The sequence below is a fragment of the Staurois parvus genome, unplaced genomic scaffold (assembly GCF_062004578.1).
Source record: "Staurois parvus isolate SC_StPar_1 unplaced genomic scaffold, SC_StPar_1.0 ptg000235l, whole genome shotgun sequence".
NCBI classification, from domain to species: Eukaryota; Metazoa; Chordata; class Amphibia; order Anura; family Ranidae; genus Staurois; species Staurois parvus.
Genome location: NW_028318031.1, coordinates 5,979,998 through 6,005,134, shown reverse-complemented (window position 1 = coordinate 6,005,134; position 25,137 = coordinate 5,979,998). Strand labels below are relative to the sequence as shown.

The following is a 25,137-nucleotide window of genomic DNA, read 5'->3' as shown; positions in this document are numbered from 1 at the left end:
ATGTTCTCTGGAGTAACGAATCATGCTTCTCTGTCTGGCAATCCGATGGACGTCTCTGGGTTTTGCGGTTGCCAGAACGGTACTTGCATGATTGCATTGTGCCAAGTGTAAAGTTTGGTGGAGGGGGGATTATGGTGTGGGGTTGTTTTTCAGGGGTTGGGCTTGGCCCCTTAGTTCCAGTGAAGGAAACTCTGAAGACGTCAGCATACCAAGACATTTTGGACAATCTCATGCTCCCAACTTTGTGGGAACAGTTTGGGGATAACACCTTCCTGTTCCAACATGACTGAACACCAGTGCACAAAGCAAGGTCCCTAAAGACATGAATGAGGGAATTTGGGGTGGAGGAACTTGTCTGGCCTGCACAGAGTCCTGACCTAAACCCGATAGAACACCTTTGGGATGAATTAGAGTGAAAACTGCGAGCCAGGCCTTGTCGTCTGACATCAGTGCCTGACCTGTAAAATGTGTTTCTGGAAGAATGGTCAAACATTCCCATAGACACTCCTAAACCTTGTGGACAGCCTTCCCAGAAGAGTTGAAGCTGTTATAGCTTCAGAGGGTGAGCCAATTCAATATTGAACCCTATTGGACTAAACCTGTGATGCCATTAAAGTTCATGTGCGTGTAAAGGCAGGCAACCCAATACTTTTGGCAATATAGTGTAGTATTAAACCCTAAAAGTAAAACTGCCCTCTACATTAAGCACCATCCCAAGAGTGTAAGATAATTTTTCTCTTTTTTTGTTCTCACACTGCCTATATTTTTATGTCTTTTATTCCCCTTGGGAGTGCACCCTATGTGCAAAAATAGGTGCACAGGTGCTGTGTCCATCCTAAGCATATGCAGTAAGGGCTTCTGGTGCTGTCTGGCTAGTGCAGTAGGGGCTGCTGTATTTCTGAGATCTGGTTCTGTGCCTGATTGGCAATGTGCCTGGCCAACACATGCACCATACTGTGCTTCAAATTCCAAGACGCCAGACACAGCATCAGATCTCAGGCATCCAACAGGCCAAATAGCACCAGTTACCCTTAAAGTTCATGTGTCCCAAACAAGGAGATATCCTATAGACGGAAACTCAACAGATGAAACATTCATAGGCATGTAATGCTGTAAAGACTGCACAAACAGAACATAAAGAAATGGTGACACAAGGTATACATATACATTTACTTGTTTAACCTTTCTCAAAGGGTTTCATATCACTTAATAAACCAACAGACGAAAGATACACACTGTTCTGTTACTCAAAAACAAACCCCCCAAAAATTCAAAAGAGCATTAATGAGTGACTCTGAACCTTTAATAATAAAGAATTTCAAAAACCAATTCTTACTGCTGTAACCTATCAGATTTTCATATATGATCAAAGTTAAATTGAGTTGAGTTAAATTCCACATGATATGTAAAAAGTTGTTTACCAGATAGTTGTGTGGTTGATACATGTGACAGTTATACACGTAGGAATGGAGGAAAGCCGCTAAATTCATGTTATCAAATGCTGACCAAATGTGACAAGCGTAGTGAACAATTTTGCTTGTAGGAGTACCAGAGCAACACAGGAAGTATACCAACCCACTCAGTGGTCTGATCGAATGATGAGGTTTCAAAGTAAAAATATATCTATTCAAATACAACAGCAACGTTAAAAAAGATGATTGTGCTGCAATAGTTTGGTTGATCTTCATTTCTTCAGCAGAATAAAGTGTGAAGTACTACTTTAAGCTCTTGCTGCCCAAGCCAACTCTGACACTTCCAACATACAGATCAGATTTTTTTTGCGATCACCAATATTTAATTTTATTATTTAATTAATTTAAAATTATTTTTGATACTGTCTCTTTAATTTTTTTAATCAATTTCTTTATCACAAGGGATGCACAACATTCTTTGTGATAGCAAAGACTGTGACAGGTCCTTTTATGGATAGATCTAGGGTCTATTAGACCCTAGATCTCTCCTCTGCCCAGCTGATCAAACTGAGATCGATTTGATCAGATGCTTTACAAGCTGGTAACGGCTTGTGAACAACAAACCGAAACTGTCAAAATCCTCAGCGCTTTCAGTTTCATATACCATAGCTATGATGGGGAACAAACGTTCTTGGTTCATCTTTATGATGTGACACCTTGACTACCCATTTCAGTCCTGTGCTCCCTAGTGGCACAGGAGAGCCCGAGAACACGGTGGAAGATGGCAGGAGGGGGGACCACCTGCCGTCACATGTAAATGGGATCTGACAGCTATATATCCTCTCCAATCACTTTTACATTAAAGAGCATCACCAGCTCTAAAAAAAAAAACATACTGTGGTCATGGTTGCAGCTGCAATCATGATCCTGGTATAACCAATGAAACCAAAGAATTTACAGGTATATCCATCTGCAGGCAAGTGGTTAAAGTAGTTCTAATAGTCACTGCGTACTTGTGATTTTTCTTGCCACATTCTGTGCAGCCAGTGCTTGGAAAAGCCAGTTTCCCAAATTAATGTATTTTACACTTGGGGGTTTTCTTTATAAAAAAATTTGATGTCCCAAGCATTGATAAATAATCCCCATGTTTTGCCAAATACATTTATTTCCTATGATCTTCACCTCCATCTAGTGACCTTAAAGTGGTTCTAAAGTCAAAAGGGTTTTTACCTTAATGCATTCTCTGCATTACAGTAAAGTGTTACTAAACCCACAACAGTAAAATCAGTCTGTATATGCAATAAAGCATGCTTGTTATACTCACTGTGGAACCCAAGGGGTTAATCCTCAGCATTGTGTAAAAAGGCCATTTGATCCTGACTTCCCTGCTCTTCCTCTTGTTCAAATGTCCATGTCTTATCTGCTGATAAGACAGACTGAACCATAGCCATTCTGCACATGCTCAGTTTAGTGTGATAAAGAGGTTTTTTTTTTAAGAGGGCGTCATATGACGTCCTCCCAGAATGCACCCTTTCACGCGCCCCTGGGGGCACGCACCCCGTGATCTCCATGCTCGCTATGTCCGACAGACACAGCTGATCACGTGATGTGGTAAAAGGACAATCACAGTGGCTTTTTATCACGTGATCAGCCATGTCCAATGACACAGCAGATCACTGGTAAATGCAATTGCTGGTTATCGGCTGCACTTTCCTCACGCTGTTCACGCTGTGAACACAATAATGATGAAATGAAGCAGGCTGTCCTAAGATGGTTCAGGCGTACTGACAAATCTTTCTATGCCAACGCTTTCCAGGCATTAGTTAAATGCTGGGATAATAGTATAAATGTAGCATGGGAGTATGTCGAAAAATAAACGCAGTTTCCACTCCTTAAAATGTGTTCTTTTATTATATAAACTATAAAGTCCCAGTTTGACTTGAATGCCTCTTGTACCTCATTTTTTCAGAACAAATTGGGCTTTCAGTAAGTGGTAAACAGATATCTCCTGATTTTTCTTATTATCAAAGGAAAACTGGCACAAAACTGTAAAAAAAAACATTGTTTCAATTTAGCTGTATATTTCTTGCTGTTACCATAACCTACCCGAAAAGAACAGCCAAAAAAAATTCTCCTGACAATCGCACTGATACCACTAGGGCTGAAACAACTAATCGACATATCCAAGTATAATCGATTATCAATTAGTTGGTCAGCCAATTTGTTGGCCTGCATACAGAATGCATTATTTGTTTACATATCAGAAAATACAGTGCAACACATATACAGCTCAGTACACCCTACATACATGTCAGTATACACAGTGCAGCATACATACAGGTCAGTATACTGTTCATACATGTCAATATACACAGTGCAGCGTACATACAGGTCAGTATACTGTTCATACATGTCAATATACACAGTGCAGCATACATACAGGTCAGTATACTGTTCATACATATCAGTATACACAGTGCAGCGTACATACAGCTCAGTATACTGTTCATACATGTCAATATACACAGTGCAGTACACATACAGCTCTATACACTATCTATACATGTCAGTAAGTACCTGAGAACTTGTGAATTTGAATGTGTGAGGATCAATGCCTTGTGGGACATGTAGTCCTGGGCAGGAGAAGGAAATTAGTGATTCTAAAGGCAGAAGTTTTTATGCCTTGCTATAGGGGCACTCTGTACTATACCTTGCAGCCTGTTATAGGTGCAGTCTGAAGGCAGCAGGAGCCAGAATCGCCGGTGGGGGATCCTAAAATAGGAGAATCAGGGTTGCTCTGTGCAAAACCAGAGCAGGTACTTATGACAAGTTTGTAGTTTAAAAAGAAATCCAACAGTTACAATCACTTTAAGTGCTCTGTGCAGGTCAGATCGGCATCTGAACCCAGAGAAGCTGGAGCCTGATAGACTGCAATATACGGCATTACAATTAAATATGAAGTCAAATATTGTGCATTATATTTAAAATGATTACATCCATGAAAAAAGTCCCAGCCTTTTTATATATATATATATATATATATATATATATATATATACAGGGTGCAGCAACATAACTTCCTTTTTTCAAAACGCAATAAAACCCATTTTATGAATCAGAATTGTTTTTATTGTCTTTAATAATGTAGGTACATATCTAAAGTTCTGTTTTACACAGTTTTGAAAATCATATCAGGTAGGTGACGCCCTCCATTGTCCATACACTGAATACGCCGATTTCTGGCGTTTTTCATGACCCTTACCAGCATAGCAGCGGGTATGTTGCCAATTTCTGCGCGGATGTTGGCCTTCAGGTCTTGTAGGGTCCTTGGACGGTTTACATAAACGCGGGATTTAAAAAAAAAAAAACACAAAAAAAAGTCGCAAGGGGCCAAATCGGGGGAGCGGGCTGGCCACTCCAAATCGCCCCTTATTGAGATGAGGAGCTCCGGGAAGTGTTCCCTTAAAACAGCCATTGATGCTCTTGAAGTGTGAGCCGTTGCTCCATCCTGTTGGAACCAAATGTCCCCTAAGTCCAATTCATCAAGTCGTGGAAAAACAAATTCCTCCAACATGTTCACATACCGGTCTGAATTAACGTATTCAGTGTATGGACAATGGGGGGCGTCACCTACCTGATATGATTTTCAAAACTGTGTAAAACAGAACTTTAGATATGTACTTACATTATTAAAGACAATAAAAACAAATCTGATTCATAAAATGGGTTTTATTGCGTTTTGAAAAAAAGGAAGTTACGTTGCTGCACCCTGTATATATATATATATATATATATATGTTATTATATATTCTTACTTTTACTGTTTCACAATATAAGTTAACCCCTTATAGTAGTAATTATTTGCTGTTTTTGTACTAAAAGGGCTAATTATTGTTTTTTTTTATGCAATTGTAAGAGGTGATAAACAAAGCATGCTGCTACTACATGGCCATACACATAGTGATTTTTGGACAAGAACAATCGTAGGAAAATTCTTTGATGAGTGGATGAATTTCGTTCCAAAATTTCACTTGCTTTTAACATTCAATTTTAAAATTAATGTAATTTCTGAACAAAAACCTACATACACTGTCTGAAAATTCGTTAGATTGAGAAAAGTTTTCTATTCTGCTCCTTTGAATTTTCCAGTAACTTTGGTTGAAAAGGAACGTCAATTTGACCCCACTAAAGATGAGAAAATCGAACAAAGGAACAATTCATCAGTGTATGGACAACATATCACCTAATACACACAATAAATTGGATGAAAAAAGCACATTCGGAGCGATTGTCCGATAATCTATTAGTTAATACACAGCTTTTAAGAGCCAATCACGATAGTCCATGCAAAAATATCTGAAGGGACAAGCATGAAAATCTTTCTTGTAAGGTATCAGAACAAACGATTTTCGTATCACTAATATATTATTTGTACAAAAAAATAATCAAGCGACCAAGACCACGCATGCTCAGAAACAAAGAAATATAATACATTACATTACATCACTTCTGAAGTTGTATTCTGTTTTATGAGAATTGTTGTAACTTTATTGACCTATTCGTTTTTAATATGAGATTAGCATGCAATAAAAAAAAACAGACACTCATTTGTCTGATATTCTCATTGTGTGTAGGAGGCTTAAGTGACAGAAGGTGCACGTAGCTTGTATCAAGCTACCTGCCTATAACAAGAGAGTCTATCATGCATGCAACCTCTAATAGTATATACAGCATATCTCTTCTCTCTGTTATTCTCAGAGTGGATTAGACATTTTGTTCCCTAACCATATAGCTGATTTTTTATACTTATGACTGCATATAGATATTCAAGAATAAAACTGTCTTTTTTTAAACTTTATATATTAACTAAATTATACACCACACCTTTTTTTAGGTTTTTACTTGATAAATCTATTGTTCGAAACAATAATCGGCCAATGACTCGATTATGAAAATAAATGTTAATTACAGCCCAAGATACCACATATGTGTATGTTATTTGTACCCGTAGTAGGGCCCATAAACAATATTGTGCATTTTGATTTTTTATCCTACTTAAAACACACTGGGATTGATTTACTAAAACTGAAGAGTTCAAACTCTGGTACAGCTGTGCATAGTAGCAAATTACCTTCTAACTTCAGCTTGTTCAATTAAGAAGAAAAAACTGGAAGCTGCTTTTCATGCAGAGCTGTACCAGATTTTGCACTCTCCAGTTTTAGTAAATCAACCCCACTGACACTGATACTACATTAAAAAATGCTTTTTTAACCTCCCTGGCAGTATTCTTAAGTGTAGCTCAGGGTAAAATTTCAGTACCAAAAGCGGTATCCCCGAGCTACACTTGGGCTTACCATGCGGCGTTGCTCAGGGATTCCCTGCAGTGCTTACCTTGTCCTTCGCTCCCGCGATGCGTCCCCTGCAGCGTCCCCGGCCATCTCCTCCTGCCGATGCCATCATCCGGCTTCCGTGTTCCGGTCCCTGCGAGCACCGGGACGTACGGGGACTGGAACCGGCGGCAAATTTAAAAATTTTAGAAACTGTCATTTTCTAATAAGCGAAAATGACATAGTAAAACATTACTGTTTCAAAGCTTTTCACATACGTTTTGTCCCTAGTGCTTTGTCCTGTGCCCTGCCTGCATTTTGACTGTTCTTTCTGCCTGGAAACTTAGAAAAGTCCATGGCGTCCAAAAAGCGTCTCTTTATGTCAAAAGCGGTTTTAGACCAGCTAGAGAACAGCGATAGTAAATTAGAACCACTTGCAGTATTGAGTGATAATGATTTGCGGGGAAATTCGCCATCAGACACTGAAAACGATTCTGCGACTTTGCTCAGCAATGTGCGAACTTGGCGCTCTATTTCAAATTTCAGTGTTTTTGGTTTGATTATATTATTGAATTACATTTATTATTATATTATTATTTTTTATAATTATTTATTAAATGATAATTTATGATTTCGTGTTTCAAGTTTTATCATACACGGGATGTTTATCAGACTCTTGTTCGGACAGATTTCAGTGAGTTATTCCTAAAAATTACAGGCCTACAATAAAAAAAATACATATTTCCATGCAAAAAAATTTACCGCTTTCAGCACAGAAATATGGACACACTCATACCGCTAGGGAGGTTAATCCTACCTAAAATACACTGACCCTTACCTTTGACTCTGACCTTTAACTCTAACCTTGACCCTAACTCTAGCACTGACACTGACCTAAATCAAATTCTGACCTAGCCATTTTTGTCTTTCTTTTTTTTTTTACACACACAATTTTATTTTTTCAAAGGAGAACTTCCTGAAAAACAAAATGGGCTGATTAACTAAACTAGTAGATAAACCTCATACACTAAATTTTGTAAATATTCACTTCAATTTTCCAATCATGATAAAAGCAAATTCTTGTTCACTTTGAATTCCCAGTCATGTGCAGATAAAAAGAGTAGACAGTACATTTCATTCAGATTTCCTTCATAGTTAATAAGTCCATTTAATAAAGCCATAAAATCAGCTATTTTAAATTGCTTCTACCCCCCATTATCAACTGCTATTTTGATGCAGTTGGAGGAGACACACAACTAAAAAGTAGAAAAGGTCCCTGTGGAATTTTCTGTGAACCGGTTAGCATTTTAAACATGTAAAGGTCCAGCTTTACTAGCCATGAACCCTTTTCTGCATCTTTCAAATTTAATTGCATGCTGTTAGCAGAGAATTTACTTCATTAACCCTGCCCAATATCCTTTTTTCCTTCCTTCCCAATAAGAGACTCCTTAATAGTCCTGGACATGGGAATAGCAATTGACCAGGTGTTAGTCCAGAGGTCAGGCAAATTTGCTCTTTTATTCTATACAGTTCAAAACTACCGTGGCATGACAACTGACAGTAAGGATAGAAAATCTGCCATCAATCATTTTTGTTCCACAGAAGATGTTGTAAATTTAAAATCTAATTTAAAAAAATGTTTTCCTTACATTCCCTTCCTCTTAGATTGTACTGTCTGCCCTCATGTTGTAAAGTGCTGTGAATACTGTTGCCGCTTTAAATTATTATTATTATTATTATTAATAATACGTCTATCAAGTATCAGAAATTTCTCTTTTAAAGTATGACAGTGCAAAACATGAAAAAGATTTACACTCAATATTCCGTCTTGCTATATTTTATTATAATTGTCTCTAATGCATATTTTTTTCCATTTTGTTACAAATTACAGCTGACCTTTGGCTCTACATTCTATTACACAAACCTTTGCAAATATACAGACCTAGATTTCCCACAGCATATGCATCAATCAAGAAAATGACAGCAGAGTGGATGTTAATCTGAGATTATTTTTTTTACCATTTATCTCATTTATTGCTACAAAGTTTCCTTGTGTGAGTTTACAAATTTTATTTATTATACATGTGTGCACAGTATAAGAAACTATTAGTAAAGTAAATGAGACAGGATATGGTTAGTCATGTTAGCATATGAAAGCAATCTTTGGAGTTAATGCATTTCTGTTCTCAGAAATTAGTGCCATGCTAATTTACATATAACATGCTGCAGAATATTAGCTAACATCCTTAGCTATAGCAAGTATGTAATGCGGTTTTGAAATGTTAACTTAACATTACCAATACTATACAACATGTTTTTTAAAGAAAGTAATAAACCAACATTCTCCTTGAAATATGGCTAAGAGGATACCTGAAATATGATGTTCTGATATTAGGTGTGTATTCAATTTTTACATATCTGAATGATAAAGAATCAGTATCAGCAGAATCTAAACTAAAACTATCACATACTGCTATTATTTCAGAAACTGAAATGTATTTTCATTAAAAGAAAAAGTTGAACTTAATTGCCATATCTGTTTTCTCAACAAATGTAAATATCTGTTAGTAATATAAACATAATTTTATTTATATATATATATATATATATATATATATATATATATATATATATATATATATATATTCTTCCAACATTTATTTATTTCAAGTATTTATATAGCGCTGTCAATTTATGCAGTGCTTTACATTTATTATTTTAGATACCAATGTTATTGCTTAAAACAAATCTGGCATTTTAAATGATGTCTCTAACAAGTGGCCAGTCATTTATCCTAGAGTGATTCACCATATAAAGCATCAAGTGATTCTCTTTTTGACATTAAATGCTAAAACTACATACAGAAGTCATACAAAAAGGAAAAATCATTGTCAGAGTGATATCATTTAACGGTAACCAAAATAAATTCTTGACAGTGCAAGCTTCTGAGCAAGTTAATTCAGTTTTAATGGAAATGGCAAATGGAAAAAATACTTCTACACAAATGTTCTTTACGCAGATATAGTTTATGCGGCTTCTAATTAGTAATGTAAGCACTAGAGTTAAAACACAAATACAAACTGTATATGTATATGTGTATATATATATATATATATATATATATATATATATATATAATTTTATTATTATTATTTATTTATTTATTTTAATTATGTATATAAATATATATATATATATATATATATATATATTGTATAAAGTGTCCCAAAAGTCTCAATACATAGGAAAAATTAACAAACTAATATTGTGAGTGCAGGAGAAGATTTTGTGTGTGTGCGTAGAAAGAGGTGGCAAACACATACAGAACATTTTGCAACATTTTATCATGAATGTTTTGTACATAAAAGTACATTCAGTTATTACCCATTTTCCCTATGTATGGTGACTTTTGGGGGATATTTAGCTATTTTAATTCTAGTGCTGCTTACATGACTATATATATATATATATATATATATATACACACACAGTTAATACATGTAATAGTAATGTTCATTATATGAATTTCTTTTTGTTTTCACATGCCATTATTTACTAAATTTGTTTTCCACACTCACATTCAGGGCACGCTGTCCAGTCACTGCCAGGGTTACTTAAGTCATCTATAATTTATAGTGTTTCAAACTTTTTAAAAAAACAAACAAAAATAAAAACTATTGTTCTGATTAAAAAGTGTTAGTTGGAGTTGAGTTTTATTTCTTGGCTTGCCTAAAGCCCATTAAAAACTACATGCCCATCTAAGACTAGTGACAAGGTCACATCACCGCTGCATGATTTTGCTGCAGAAAAAAATGTGTTTTTACCTTGTTAAAGGAAGTGGAAACAATATTCCACAGGCAGGATCAACAGGTAACAAAAGTATGCTGGGGGAAATCAGAAAAACAAAAACTGCAGTGATAATTCTAGTGGAAGATTGCATCATTAGATGTAATTTTTAATTTTGCCCATAGTCCCACTTTAATTCCAGAAAAACTAAAAGAGAAATAACCAGAGCAGAGGCTCCAGCTAAAAGAAAATATCTTTGCATGACACATGTGGCAAGACAAAAATATATTATTTATCTTAAATAAATACAGTATAAAATATTTGTGTTCATATATATATTGCAAAATCACAAATAAACCACAAAGAACAAAAAATAACCCTCTACATTCACTAAAAACAGACAACGTTGTCTTACAACTCCCCTACAGTATGCCAACCCATTTGAGGAGCACAACATATGTGCATAAAGTTATAGCAACCCATTGGTTATCAAAAGTATTAGCCCATTTAATTCTACAAAAACTGCAACTGATTCCAAATAAATATACTTATGGAGCTCCCATGCCTCTGTCAACAAATGTGCAGTTTTTCTTTCCAGGATGTGACAAAAACAATGAATAGAGTATGTAGATGTGAACAAGGAAAATGGCTTAGCTATCATAATGCAATGGGAGCTTTCCTTGGCATGTTCTATGAAATCTGAGCTGTCAGTCAGAATGATAAAGAGGCAGTGGGGCACACATATAATTTTCAAGGGTGTCAGACACTATTCTACAAATTAGCTGATACTCCATGGGGTAAAATAGCTAGAACTTTTTTTGTGCCTTCAGCTCCTTTCACACAGAGGAGAGACCGCTATGATTAGCAGGGGATCTGTGAACAAATACCCTGCTGATCAGAGCCGAGTGGGACAGATGTCAGATCTGTCCATGCCTGTTCAGTCTCTGCCCGGTAGACATGGGCGGATCCCTGTGAGTTCTATGAATGGCTGGGTATAATTGGAATCTGCAGTCTGTTTATGTCAGGCTAACTTTGATCTGGTCCACAAAATGTCCTTTTCCATTTTTTTTCAGACCTGGATGATTCCGGAGGTGGGCAGATGTAAATGGATGCAAGTCTATTTACATTCGTCTGTCCATAGGGCTGCATGGAGCTCCCAAACAGATCCACTTGAAAAACTAACAGGCAAACCTGATCAGAATGCCTATGTGAAAGGGTCCTTCCACTAAACGGGAATTTTTGGCCCATTGCTAAAAATACTGGTTCTCTGGTTGTCTAGCTAATCTTATGGTTTTAGTACTTTTTCTATATCGGAACAAGTATGCACCTCAGGGGTTCAGCGTTCAGTCTGATTCCCTTATCCTAAATGATAAGAAAGATGAGACACCCTAATGTAGATTATACTGTAAAAAGTATACAGTCTCTCAGTAAGGAAGGCAGAAAATATGTAAAAATAATTCATTCAGTGTATAGGTGTTGAAGAGTAAAGGATTTGTCTGCTTGTGTCGGGAAGGTTTGTGTGTGTGTGTGTGTATGTATATGTATGTGTGTGTGTATGTATATGTATGTATGTGTATATATATATATATATATATATTAGCTGATGGAAGTTAATGAAGTTGGGAGGGGTTTGGTGTGCATGGCACATTAATTCTTCCAATCTGGGGGATTTAGAGGCTTAGGGGGTTGTATTAAAATTATATTTAATGTAGTGCTGTCATATATGTAACCTAGGCTGGGAGGGGGTTAACATCTAGGGGCAATTAAAGGGTTAACTGTGTGCCGAGCAATGTTCAATATGTACTGTTTTTACTAAAAGATGTGATTGTTTTTTCTCAATGCTTTGCAGAGAGAAGAAAACAGCCACATTGCTGCTCTTTGTGATTTCGCTAAGCCAATCAGCAGGTCTTGACCATAAATCTTTGACAGAGACCTGCTGACCAACTTTTGCTACACCGAATGACAGCACAGATTGAGCAGGGTGGGACCACTTATGCCCTATACCTGGAAAAGCTAGATCACGTACAGTAGATTGCGTTCTCTGTTCTTCTGCCTCAACACTGAGAACAACCTCAGCCCCAACTGACACACCCAGTTAAGCAAATGGTTACTGCACTGCTATTGGGAGCACAAATACAGATACCTTACACACAAGTAAGGTTCAGTATCAAAAAGCAAACATCAGACAGGTGAGTGGAGAATTTACCCAATATAGTGTCACTGGTTGCAGCAAATAACACTTTTCATAAATGAGTAAGTAAAGGATTAGGTCAATCACAGTTCACTAGACAAAATAGTTCACTATGCTATAGCAGCATAGAATGGCATTCTATGCAGCTAATTTAGAGTATGTCTGGTAATCCACAAAATCAGCAATAAATAATGGTATTAGAAAACAGTAACAGCAACGATAATCAATACTGCAATAACTCCTTTGTAAGCAGTAGGCTATATCTACTTTAGATTGATGAATGGTAGCGATGAAACTTTAGACTGCCTAAAGAGGTACCTCTTACTATGGACAATGGGCAAAGTTTTTGTGAAGCAGCTGAATGAGCAGTCTTTAGCCCTAGTTCTTCAGCCGCAAAGTGTTGGGGCCCAGTCTTTACAGTGGTGCACATGAGTACAGACCCAGTAAAGTATTCATGCAGTAAATAATGCTGCTATTTAGATGGCCAGTCCCTATGTGCTCAGTCTCTGCTAGCAGCAACAGGTTAATGGCAGCAGTGTCCTCTCACCAGTCTTAGTGATACAGCAACAGTGGCCTCACTGTTCAGATGTCAACTCACTTCTGGATCTGCCTGGAGAGACTCTGGTCCTCAGCACATGGCTGGAGGCTTGTAGCGGTTGATGTGTGCACAGGAGCAGTGATGTGCACACTTTAGTCTCCTCGATGCAAAGATAAAGTTCTTCGGTATTCAGCCTGAGAAAATACAACTCTCTCTCCCCTTATAATCAGCTCGTACTAGGAATTGTACTCCAATAGTCCAAAGACTGTCATAGTAAAGTTTATTTCCCGAACTTAATCTCCCATGATTCAATGCTGCCAACCATCTGAGGAAGAGGCTAGTCATCGAAACACGTCAGAGATTTTGGATGTCCATCATTCTCATCACCATTCAGAAACGAAGTGCGAATTGGACAGAGCGGTCTCATATGATGTGCTTATATTCATGTACTTTTGTGAGTAGAATACCTTCTTTTAAATGTAATAAACGTATTTTTAAAGGTAATGCACAAGGCTGGTGCACCCTCTGTTTTGTTTCTCTCTATTAGTACTTTTGGACTCCCCGGTTCTTTGATGGCAGCAAGGCGTGCATATTCCAAGACATTCGTTGTGTGATCCCTATGACATTGAGTCCATCCCTAAGCGCAGGAGTATTTGGGTTTTCCACTTTCACAAAACCATCATATCTCTTGAGCTCCTTCTGCTTGCCAGTTCACCATGGTGGATGAAGGTGAGGTAGTACTAAACCATTCAGCTGAAGATCATTGGGAGCACAAAGAGTTCTGCAGCACAGAGTCCTAAATCACTCTCTGACGCTAACCAAGCACCTGGCTACACAAAACTTTAAGCATTGCTAGTCAGAAAGGGGTTGTGGATTAGCAGCAGTGGTTGAAGGGAAAAGGTAGAACTAAAGGAAAAATATTTTGGACAGAGTAAGGGAGGGTTTTAACCCGTCGTTTTTTTTTTTAGTCATCTGTGTCCCATTGGGGAGATTTCCCTTCACTTCCAGTCCCAAAGCCAAAACAGGAAGTGAGAGTAAATCCTTCCAAAGCATGGGAATCCCTGGTTGTCATCAGAACTAGTGTCCCCTTCTTTTCTATGTCCCCAAGACCTAAACGAGCATTGCTATGTTTTCTCCTGCAGCTGGGCTTTAAGCCCTAATGAATAGGGGACTTTGTAGTTCCAAAAATGCATTGAATGTTATTTTTCATTTCTACAATAAAATAAATATTTTCAGACACCACCTCTACACCTCCTAGATTTTATACAGGGCTCCAGTAAAGAACTTTAGTGTTTAAGAGCCACCTAGATAGAGTAATATAAGACTGCACTGTGCTCATGTGTCAACGTTGTCTGCCTTTTAAAAAAAGATAACCAAGACAGCAAAATACGTATCCACTTCTTTTTACAGCAGCACTGTCTAACAAAACACAGGACACCTGGAAGGAGAATGGCTGTTCAGTTCTATAGTAGATGAGAAGAATCATCAGAGATTTGTACATCATTCAGAGAGTTGGTAACAGAAGTGGACACTATGCGAACTTGAAAGCAGGTTGGCCGCACTTCAACGATGTAGATAAAACATTGTTTATTTGAATCTTCAGAAAAACAGCAACACAAACATACCAGCTCCCATAAGGGACAGAGGAAAGTAGACGCGTTTCACACAAACAAGTGCATAGTCAATGACTATGGCTAAGCACGTTTGTGTGAAACGCATCTACTTTCCTCTGTCCCTTGTGGGCACTGTCATGTTTGTATTGCTATTTTACTGAAGATTAAAATAAATGTTTTATCTACAACATCGTTGAAGTGTGGCCAACCTGCTTTCACGTTCGCATAGTGTCTACAATCACGGATCTGGCCAGCACCAATTGATGTGTGGAGGAGCCATGTGAACGTTTACTTGCCTGGAGCGGTTAACATTGTTACAGCTCACAACAATATAAGCGGACAACTTGGTGACTCCTTTGATTTTAAGGAGAGTTGACAATTCTGTGTCTAAGTCTGTTCTAATGTGACAGGTTTCCTTTAACCCTTTGTTAGCCAAGAAGGGTAAGTCATGACAATCAAAGGAGTAAAACAAGCTTGTGGCAGGACGTGTTTCAAAGTTGGTCAGCTGGCTCTGCTCTTTAATGGAGCAGTAATCTGGATTTCTGTAAGGCCACCCGATCAATTCTACACACCTCCAAAGTCTTTCTGATCACTATCTGCCATGGTTCCTGGGCTCATCCACCTCTCAGGATGGTGAGTTGGAGGAGATCATGTAATGTCTGTTCCCCAATTTCTATTGCTGTGTTTGAATCTAAAAGCTCTCTGCACTTTTTGGTTCAGAGCTGTCACAATTTGTACGGTAGTGGCCAGGTAAGCAGCATCTGCTTGGGCTGCATGTAGGGGAGACATCTAAAAGATTCCCGATGTCTCCAAGAAAACCAATCACCTAGTCAGCCCCCTTTGTGACAGTGACCGCTTGCCCTCCGGAAGATTTTACCCCCTTCATGACTAGGCCATTTTTTTGCTATTCAGCACTGTGTTACTTTAACTGGCAATTGCTTGCTCATGCAACACTGTACCCAAAATAAAATTTATATAATTTTTTTTCACATAAATAGAGCTTTCCTTTGGTGGTATTTAATCACCACTGGGGTTTTTTATCCTTTGCTATATAAATGAAAAAATACCAAATATTTAGAAAAAAATGTTTTTCTTAGTTTCTGTTATACGATTTTGCAAACAATAAATATTTCTTCATAAATTTAGGCCAAAATGTAGTCTGCTACATTTCTTTGGTAAATATAACCCAAATCAGTGTATATTATTTAGTCTGTAGGAAAGTTATAGCGTCTACAATCTGTGGTGTATACACTATATTGCCAAAAGTATTGGGACGCCTGCCTTCACAAACACATGAACCTTAATGGCATACCAGTCTTACTCCATAGGGTTCAATATTGAGTTGGTCCACCCTTTGCAGCTATAACAGCTTCAATTCTTCTGGGAAGGCTGTCCACAAGGTTTAGGAGTGTGTCTGTGGGAATGTTTGGCCATTCTTCCACAAGCGCATTTGTGAGGTAAGGCACTGATGTCGAACGAGAAGGCATGGCTCGTAGTCGCCGCTCTAATTCATCCCAAAGGTGTTCTATCGAATTGAGGTCAGGACTCTGTGCAGGCCAGTCAAGTCATGCATGTCTTTATGGACCTTGCTTCGTGCACTGGTGCGCAGTCATGTTGGAACAGGAAGGGTCCATCCACAAACTGTTCCCACAAAGTTGGGAGTATGAAATTGTCCAAAAATGTCTTAGTATGCTGATGACTTAAGAGTTCCCTTCACTAGAACTACAGTAAGTGGCCAAGCCCAACCCCTGAAAAACAACCCCACACCATAATCCCCCCCTCCACCAAAGTTTGCACTTGGCACAATGCAGTCAGGCAAGTACCATTCTCCTGGCAACTGCCATACCCAGACACATCCATCGGATTGCCAGATAGAGACAGAGTGATTCGTCACTCCAGAGAACACATCTCCACTGCTCTAGAGTCCATTGGTGGCGTGCTTTACACCACTGTATCCGACGTTTTGCATTGCACTTGGTGATGTAAGGCTTGGATGCAGCTGCTCTGCCATGGAAACCCATTCCATGAAACTCTCTACGCAGTGTTGTTGTGCTACTCTGTAGGCCACATGAAGTTTGGAGGTCTTTAGCTATTGACTCTGCAGTCGGCAACTTCTGCGCACTGTGCACTTAAGCATGCACTGACCCCGCTCTGTCATTTTACGTGGCCTACCACTTGCTGGCTGAGTTGCTGTTGTTCCCAGTTGCTTCCACTTTGTTATAATATCACTAACCATTGACCATGTAATTTTTAGTAGCAAGGAAATGGACTTATTGCACAGGTGGCAACCAATCACAGTACCACGATTGAATTCGCTGAGCTCCTGAGAGCAACCCATTCTTTCACAAATGTTTGTAGAAGCAGTCTGCATGCCTAGGTGCTTGATTTTATACACTTGTGGCCATGGAGGTGATTGGAACACCTGAATCCAATGATTTGGAGGGGTGTCCCAATACTTTTGGCAATACAGTGTATATTTTAACCACCTTCCGCCCGCCCTATAGTACAATGATGGGCGCAAGGTGGTTCTCTCGTTCTGATAGGATGTCATATGACGTCCTACCATTCTCACTGTACATGCGCAGCTCAGGGAGCGTTCAGCGCGGCGATCGCTGGTCCGCTGTGTCCCTCAGACACAGCGCATCACGGAGAGAGTCGAAGATGTCGGCTTGGTCATGTGATCAGCTGTGTCCAATCACAGCTGATCACATGTAAATGTGTTATTGGCATTTCTCTCCTCTCGAGCTGTCACGCTGACAGCTCGAGAAGAGAGGAGAGGAGAGGAGAGCCGGTAATCGGCTTTCCATGGAGGGGACATGTACACTGATCATCAGGGCACTGATGATCAGTGTCCCCTGATGATCACTGTGGCCCCAGAAGTGCCACCTGTCAGTGCTCATCAGTGCCAGTGCCCATCAGTGCCACGTGCCAGTGCCCATCAGCGCCACATCAATGCCACATATCAGTGCCCATCTGAGCTGCCTTTCAATGTCAGCCATCAGTGCCAGTCAGTGCCACCTATCAATGCCAAACAGTGCCACATATCAGTGCCACCTATCAGTGCCAGTCAGTGTCGCCTATCAGTGCCAGTAAGTGCCGCCTATCAGTGCCAGTAAGTGCCGCCTAACAGTGCCAGTCAGTGCTGCCTAACAGTGCCAGTCAGTGCCGCCTTCATTGCCAGTCAGTGCTGCCTATCAGTGCCATATATCAGTGTCATGTATCAGTGTCATGTATCAGTGCTGCCTTTCAGTGCCCATCAGTGATGCCTGTCAATGCCCATCAGTGCAACCTACCAGTGCCTCCTCATCAGTGCCACCTATCAGTGTCCATCAGTGCAGCCTATCAGTGCCCATCACTGCAGCCTCATTAGCGCACATCATTGAAGGAGAAAAATCACTTATTTACAAAATTGTATAACAAAAACTAAGAAAAAACAATTTTTTTCAAAATTTTCAGTGATTTTTGGTTTGTTTAAGAAAAAATAAAAATCCCAGAGGTGATTAAATACCACCAAAAGAAAGCTCTGTCTCAAACAAATGATAAAAATGTCATATGGGTACATTGTTGCATGACCGCGCAATTGTCATTCAAAGTGTGACAGTGCTGAAAGCTGGAAATTGGCCTGGGCAGGAAGGGGGTATATGTGCCCTGTAGGCTAGTGGTTAAAATTGATCAATCCTGAGATATTTAGTAACAGGCATGGTGAGTTTTTTACAGTTGTAATTTTTGTCACTATTTTTTTTAAAAAAGAAGAAATTAAATAAAATGTATTTCTTTCACAATTTTCTTTTACATACAGTCACCAGTGCAGTACAGCATCATCATATGACTGGTGTGGTGGTTATCTGGGATACTGATTAGTGACAAAATAAAATACAAATTTTTAACTATTACACTGTACAAATTATTTTTATTTAATTTTTTTTTAAACTTTTTTTTTTTTACCAAAGAGGCACTGTACTACTCTGGGGGTAATCAGGGATTTCATTCATAACAGCTGTGCCTACTCTAGTGATGTTGTGATTGGCCCACAGCTATCAAATAGTACAGGGTGCTGTGATTAGCCCAGGTACCATGTGATAGCTGTGGGCCAATCACAGCATCACTATAGGAATCAGAGCTGTTATGAAAGAAATTTGTTCACAATTGCTTTGTTGACATTGTGATCATGTAATTGCATAGCAATCACAATCCCCTGGCAGCTCAATGAAGTGGGGTACTGTGAACTATAATCTGTTTTGTCCTGTGGACAGAGTGGTTGTGGCATGAGTGTACTGCACACTCCAGGGAGCATGTGCTTAGCAACGTACAGTCATGGCCGAAATTGTTGGCACCCTTGATATTTCTCCAGGAAATCATGTATTTCTCACGAAACGTATTGCATTAACACATGTTTTGCTATACACATGTTTATTCCCTTTGTGTGTATTGGGACAAAACAAAAAAAGGGAGGAAAGAAAGCAAATTCGACATAATGTCACACAAACCTCCAAAAATGGGCTGGACAAAAGTATTGGCACCCTTTCACAACTGCGGATAAATAAGAATGTTACAAGCATGTGATGCTCCTGTAAACTCACCTGGGGCAAGTAACAGGTGTGGGCAATATAGAAATCACACCTGAAAGCAGATAAAAAGGAGAGACGTTCACTTAACCTTTGCATTGTGTGTCTGTCTGTGCCACACTAAGCATGGACAACAGAAAGAGGAGACGAGAACTGTCTGAGGACCTGAGAACCAAAATTGTGGCAAAATATCAACAATCTCAAGGTTACAAGTCCATCTCCAGAGAACTAGATTTGCCTTTGTCCACAGTGCGCAACATTATCAAGAAGTTTGCAACCCATGGCACTGTAGCTAATCTCCCTGGTCGTGGACGGATGAGGAAAATTGATGAAAGATTGCAACGCAGAATAGTCCGGATGGTGGATAAGCAGCCCCAAACATGTTCCAAAGACATTCAAGCTGTCCTGCAGGCTCAGGGAGCATCAGTGTCAGCGCGAACTATCCGTCGACATTTAAATGAAATGAAACGCTATGGCAGGAGACCCAGGAGGACCCCACTGCTGACACAGAGACATAAAAAAGCAAGACTACAGTTTGCCAAAATGTACTTGAGTAAGCCAAAAGCCTTCTGGGAAAACGTCTTGTGGACAGATGAGACCAAGATAGAGCTTTTCGGTAAAGCACATCATTCTACTGTTTACCGAAAACGGAATGAGGCCTACAAAGAACAAAACACAGTACCTACGGTAAAATATGGTGGAGGTTCAATGATGTTTTGGGGTTGTTTTGCTGCCTCTGGCACTGGGTGCCTTGACTGTGTGCAAGGCATCATGAAATCTGAGGATTACCAAAGGATTTTGGGTCGCACTGTAGGGCCCAGTGTCAGAAAGCTGGGTTTGCGTCCAAGATCCTGGGTCTTCCAGCAGGACAATGACCCCAAACATACGTCAAAAAGCACTCAGAAATGGATGGCAAAGAAGCGCTGGAGAGTTCTGAAGTGGCCAGCAATGAGCCCAGATCTAAATCCCATTGAACACCTGTGGAGAGATCTTAAAATTGCTGTTGGGAAAAGGTGTCCTTCCAATAAGAGAGACCTGGAGCTGTTTGCAAAGGAAGAGTGGTCCAAAATTCCGGGTGAGAGGTGTCAGAAGCTTATTGATGGTTATAGGAAGCGACTGATTTCAGTTATGTTTTCCAAAGGGTGTGCAACCAAATATTAAGTTAAGGGTGCCAATACTTTTGTCCAGCCCATTTTTGGGGTTTTGTGTGACATTATGTCATATTTGCTTTTCTGCCTCTGTTTTATATTTGTTCCAATACATACAAAGGGAATAAACATGTGTATAGCAAAACATGTGTTAATGCAATACCTTTTTTGTGTGAAATACTTGATTTTCAGGAAAAATATCAAGGGTGCCAACAATTTCGGCCATGACTGTATATTTAGGTTGCTGAGCCTGGCCATGTCCTCATCCACAGTAAAAATACTGTGGATAAGCAGAAAGTGGTTAAAGTTTTTTTTTTTCTTTTTTTATTGCTGTCTGTGCCCCCATTAGAGAGATTCACCCTCTCTATTTGTAGTGTATACCATTATTATTAAAGTAATAGAAATTTCAAATTTTTAGTTGTCACTGCCAATGGGACACTAGTTGTGGTGACTCTGGTTACACCCTGGGATTCCCTCACTTTGGAGGGATTTCCTCTCATTTCCTGTTCAGGCTATGGGACAGGAAGTGAGGGAAATCTCCTTAAGTGGCAAAAAAACTGATAAGGGTTGTAACTCTCCATTACTCTGTTTTTCATTTGAAATGTTAAACACCTCTCCAAAACAATATGTATTTTCTGAAAGCAGAGGGCCTATGGAATAAAAACATAGGAGCTGCAATTTTATTCTGACACAATATTTCTGCAAATGTTTATGAAACCTATATTTCCAGTCAAAAAACAGTGAGATGCATTTTGTTGCACACAATATAAAATCTAAAAATGACAAAGCTCAAAACTGTGTACATCTGCAAAATGGTGAACGTCTACAATCCCCTAAATTTTGTACATAGGCGGTGCATTAAAATTCTTTTTAGTTCTTTAGATGTAAAGATCTAAAGGCAAAAATGCACATTTTCCATGTGTGTGAAAAATTGTAAAATTGGTCTGGCAGCAAATGGGTTATAAAAGCTCAAAGTGCCATACAAGGCTAATTTCACGCTGATCCTAGCAAAAATGCACCCAAAAAAATGCACTGCGGGTGCGTTTCTGCCGCATTTCCCATTTAGTTCAATAGCGAGGTGCATTTTTGGTGCAGTTTTTTTTTTACCTGCACCAGAAATGCAACAAGCAGGATTTTAAAAACACACCTGACCAGCAATGAATCAGTGTGAAGAGTTCCATAGGAATACATGGCCACACAATTTTCATCTGGTTTTTTAAATGAAACAGCAAAAGTAAAGCAGTGTGAAAGCAACCTAAGTCATTGAAAGTTCTTGGAATGACTTTAGTACATGAAGGAGCTTCCCTGCAGTCCACTGACATGATCTATGAATTCTCTGACACAAATAGCTTGTGAGCAAGTCCGCACACATACACCTGCTGAAGAATAATGGAAGAGCTGGGCTTCAACAAAATGGCTGCCGCGGCGCAGTAACATACTGCTTTCAAGCTACAGACCCTAGTGACCATCCGGAAGCGTGGGATTGCGCATGAGAGGAAGAGATTGCTGAGGGGCCGGTAGTCATGGTGACGGAGAAGCTGTAGTGCTTTGACGTTGAGCATCCGTCTACAATGGGGGAAAGCACGGAGAATTCTTATATTATTCGACCAAATTTCCAGCATAAGTAAGTGTGGAGGGCACATTAATGTGGATTGAGGTGCTTGTACTGGAGCTTGGAGGGGAGCTGATTTTTTACTCAATTCAATCGCATTGTCTGTTTTTATTGTCATTTCAGATTTCCATTTCCCATGTACATGTGTGTTTTCTAAAGACATAGGCTCCTTTCAGAGGGGGCGGATCTGACAACATGATCTGCCTGCTCAGCAGGGGATCTCTCCGCTGATCCTCACTGAGCAGGGGGATGACAGGTCTCGGTTATCACACAGTTGTTGCCTGTTGATTTCAATGGGATGGTTGGATGGAAACGGACCGCCTGTCCGTTTCCACCCGATTGTCATCCAATCCGATCCGCTGGACGGATGGGGAACGGACCCCGTCCGTCTGTTTTTGTTGTACACGATTGGATGTCGGCGGGGGTCCGCTGAACCCCGCAGGTCCATAGAAGTCTATAGATGGATCGATCGGGTCTGCCTGAGAAATGGACAGGCGTACCCCATTGGTCCACACGTGTGAAAGTGGCCTTAAGCTGACCATGCATGGGTTGAATTCCGAAAGAATTTTTTTCAAAAATCTTTTCTAAGAATTTTCATTCAAATTTTGCACCAATAATGGGCCACAGCAACGGACGATTTTTGAGTGACCATTAAATTTGAGTGATCGGTCATGTTGGAAATTTTTTGAGAAATGAACAAATTTCTAATCAATGATGGGAGAATCGTGCGAGCAATGTAACTGAAAAAGAAATGAGCATGAGCTGTGACCTGGAAAGAAAAGAAAATTCTTGGCCATGAAAATTCTTTTATGTAGCAACATGAGGTGAAATTAAAGGATTGTTTGGTTCAATTTCTAAATCAATGGTGGCACCATCGGATTACAAAATGCACAAAATTTCCAATTTTCTAAAGAAAATTTGTTTGCAATGCGACCTGTGTATGGCCTGCATTCGTTTTTCTGGCACAGAGGTTTCTGCATAAATTATCAGTAAATGCTTGTGTTTAGATGCTTTTGAAGTGGAACTAAAGACATCATACAAAAACCTATGAGCAGGCAGACTATTTATCACATGCATTGTCTCTTCTGCGATAAAATTCACCTACCTGCCCGCATGCAGTCTTCTGTGGTGTGGGAAACTGAGCTACGCATGCACAGCTCAGTCACTAATCGCCGGTGCAGTTCCTGTGTGCTATGATGACTGACTGCTGTGCATGCACAGGACTTACATCATTCCTAAGACACCCAGAAGAAGCCAGGGAGAAGATGCCAGTGACAATGAGGGACTCCTTGGGGACTTTGGACCATTAGTGAGAAGGTAAGTATGAGGACTTTAGTTCCACTTAAAAAACAAAACGATGCATCTGCAAACTCTAGTTTTATATCCTCCTGCTCTGTTTTTAATCCCATAAATGCAATTTTTGCAGTCAGTGAGGCTCATGGTGTCAAATATGGGGGTGGAGATCATTCTCTGCTTCCAGCATTTGCACCAGACAGCAGAACCACATGCATGCAGGGAAGGGCCAATGATGTCATGAGTAGGCAGAGCACCCTAGCGTTAGTGACCTTGGATTCACTGCCTGTGAAAAAGTGGGACTATAAGGCACAGCAGGACTTTCAGCAGCAGAACAACTTGGGGGACAGCAGGTTGCGCAGCATCTTCCTTGTGGTAGTACAGGTCTCAGTAACTCCATCCCTGTGGGCCTACCTGCCATGTGGAACTACTATTCACAGCAAGTATTACAGGGGCAAAACACCTTTCCTTGGCAGTGGGTGGGGGCACAGGTAGATTTGGAAGTAAACTCCTAGGGCAGTGGTGGCAAACCTATGGCATGCGTGCTGCAATGGGCACGCAGAGCCCTCCCTGTTGGCACGCAAGCCAAGTCACCACAGCTTTACCCCAGCAACTGAGCATTGGATAACAGCACACATGGGGGCCATGGCCATGCTCAGAAAGGAGTAGCGGCTCCAGGCAATGATGTCACAAGCCGTGACTCATTAGCTGCGACTCATCCAAGCTTTCGCATGGCCGGTCAGTACGCTGCCAAGGAGATTTTATATATATATATATATATATATATATATATATATATATATATATATATATATTGGACTGGTTGTGAGTTTGCATACATTCGTTTTTATTAAAACAAGATTTTAGCTTGTGCTGGTGGTCAGTGGAACTTTGTCCCCTTGTGCTGGTAGTCAGTGGAACTTTGTCCCCTTGTGCTGGTAGTCAGTGGAACTTTGTCCCCTTTAGCTGGTGGTCAGTGAAACTTTGTCCCCTTGTGCTGGTGGTCAGTGGAACTTTGTCCCCTTGTGCTGGTGGTCAGTGGAACTTTGTCCCCTTGTGCTGGTGGTCAGTGGAACTTTGTCCCCTTGTGCTGGTGGTCAGTGGAACTTTGTCCCCTTGTGCTGGTGGTCAGTGGAACTTTGTCCCCTTGTGCTGGTGGTCAGTGGAACTTTGTCCCCTTGTGCTGGTGGTCAGTGGAACTTTGTCCCCTTGTGCTGGTGGTCAGTGGAACTTTGTCCCCTTGTGCTGGTGGTCAGTGGAACTTTGTCCCCTTGTGCTGGTGGTCAGTGGAACTTTGTCATCTTGTGCTGGTGGTTAGTGGAACTTTGTCCCCTTTAGCTGGTGATCAGTGGAACTTTGCCCTCTTGTGCTGGTGATCAGTGGAACTTTGTCCTCTTGTGCTGGTAGTCAGTGCAACTTTTCCCCTTTAGCTGGTGGTCAGTGGAACTTTGCCCCCTTGTGTTGGTGGTCAGTGGAACTTTGTACCCTTTAGCTGGTAGTCAGTGGAACTTTGTCCCTTTTACCTGGTGGTCAGTGGAACTTTGCCCCCTTGTGCTGGTAGTCAGAGGAACTTTGTCCCCTTGTGCTGATGGTCAGTCGGAGCTCTGTTATTGTGTTTTGTCTTTTAAGACAAAAGATGTCAATGTATGGTT

At 40.0% G+C, this 25,137-nt stretch overlaps 2 protein-coding genes across 2 annotated transcripts in view; one reads left to right on the top strand and one right to left on the bottom strand.

The window, feature by feature from the left end:
* PDCD1 (programmed cell death 1) overlaps positions 1 to 25,137 on the bottom strand; it is a 118,672-nt gene that overhangs the window by 33,313 nt on the left and 60,222 nt on the right. The gene's annotated exons all lie outside the window — the stretch shown is intronic.
* Positions 22,067 to 25,137, top strand: part of DYNLT2B (dynein light chain Tctex-type 2B) — a 28,850-nt gene continuing 25,779 nt past the window's right edge. The window contains exon 1 of the mRNA XM_089680122.1: positions 22,067 to 22,204. Within this exon, the coding sequence (XP_089536248.1) occupies positions 22,152 to 22,204 (53 nt within the window). The 5' untranslated portion in view covers positions 22,067 to 22,151. The remainder of the gene's footprint in view (positions 22,205 to 25,137) is intronic.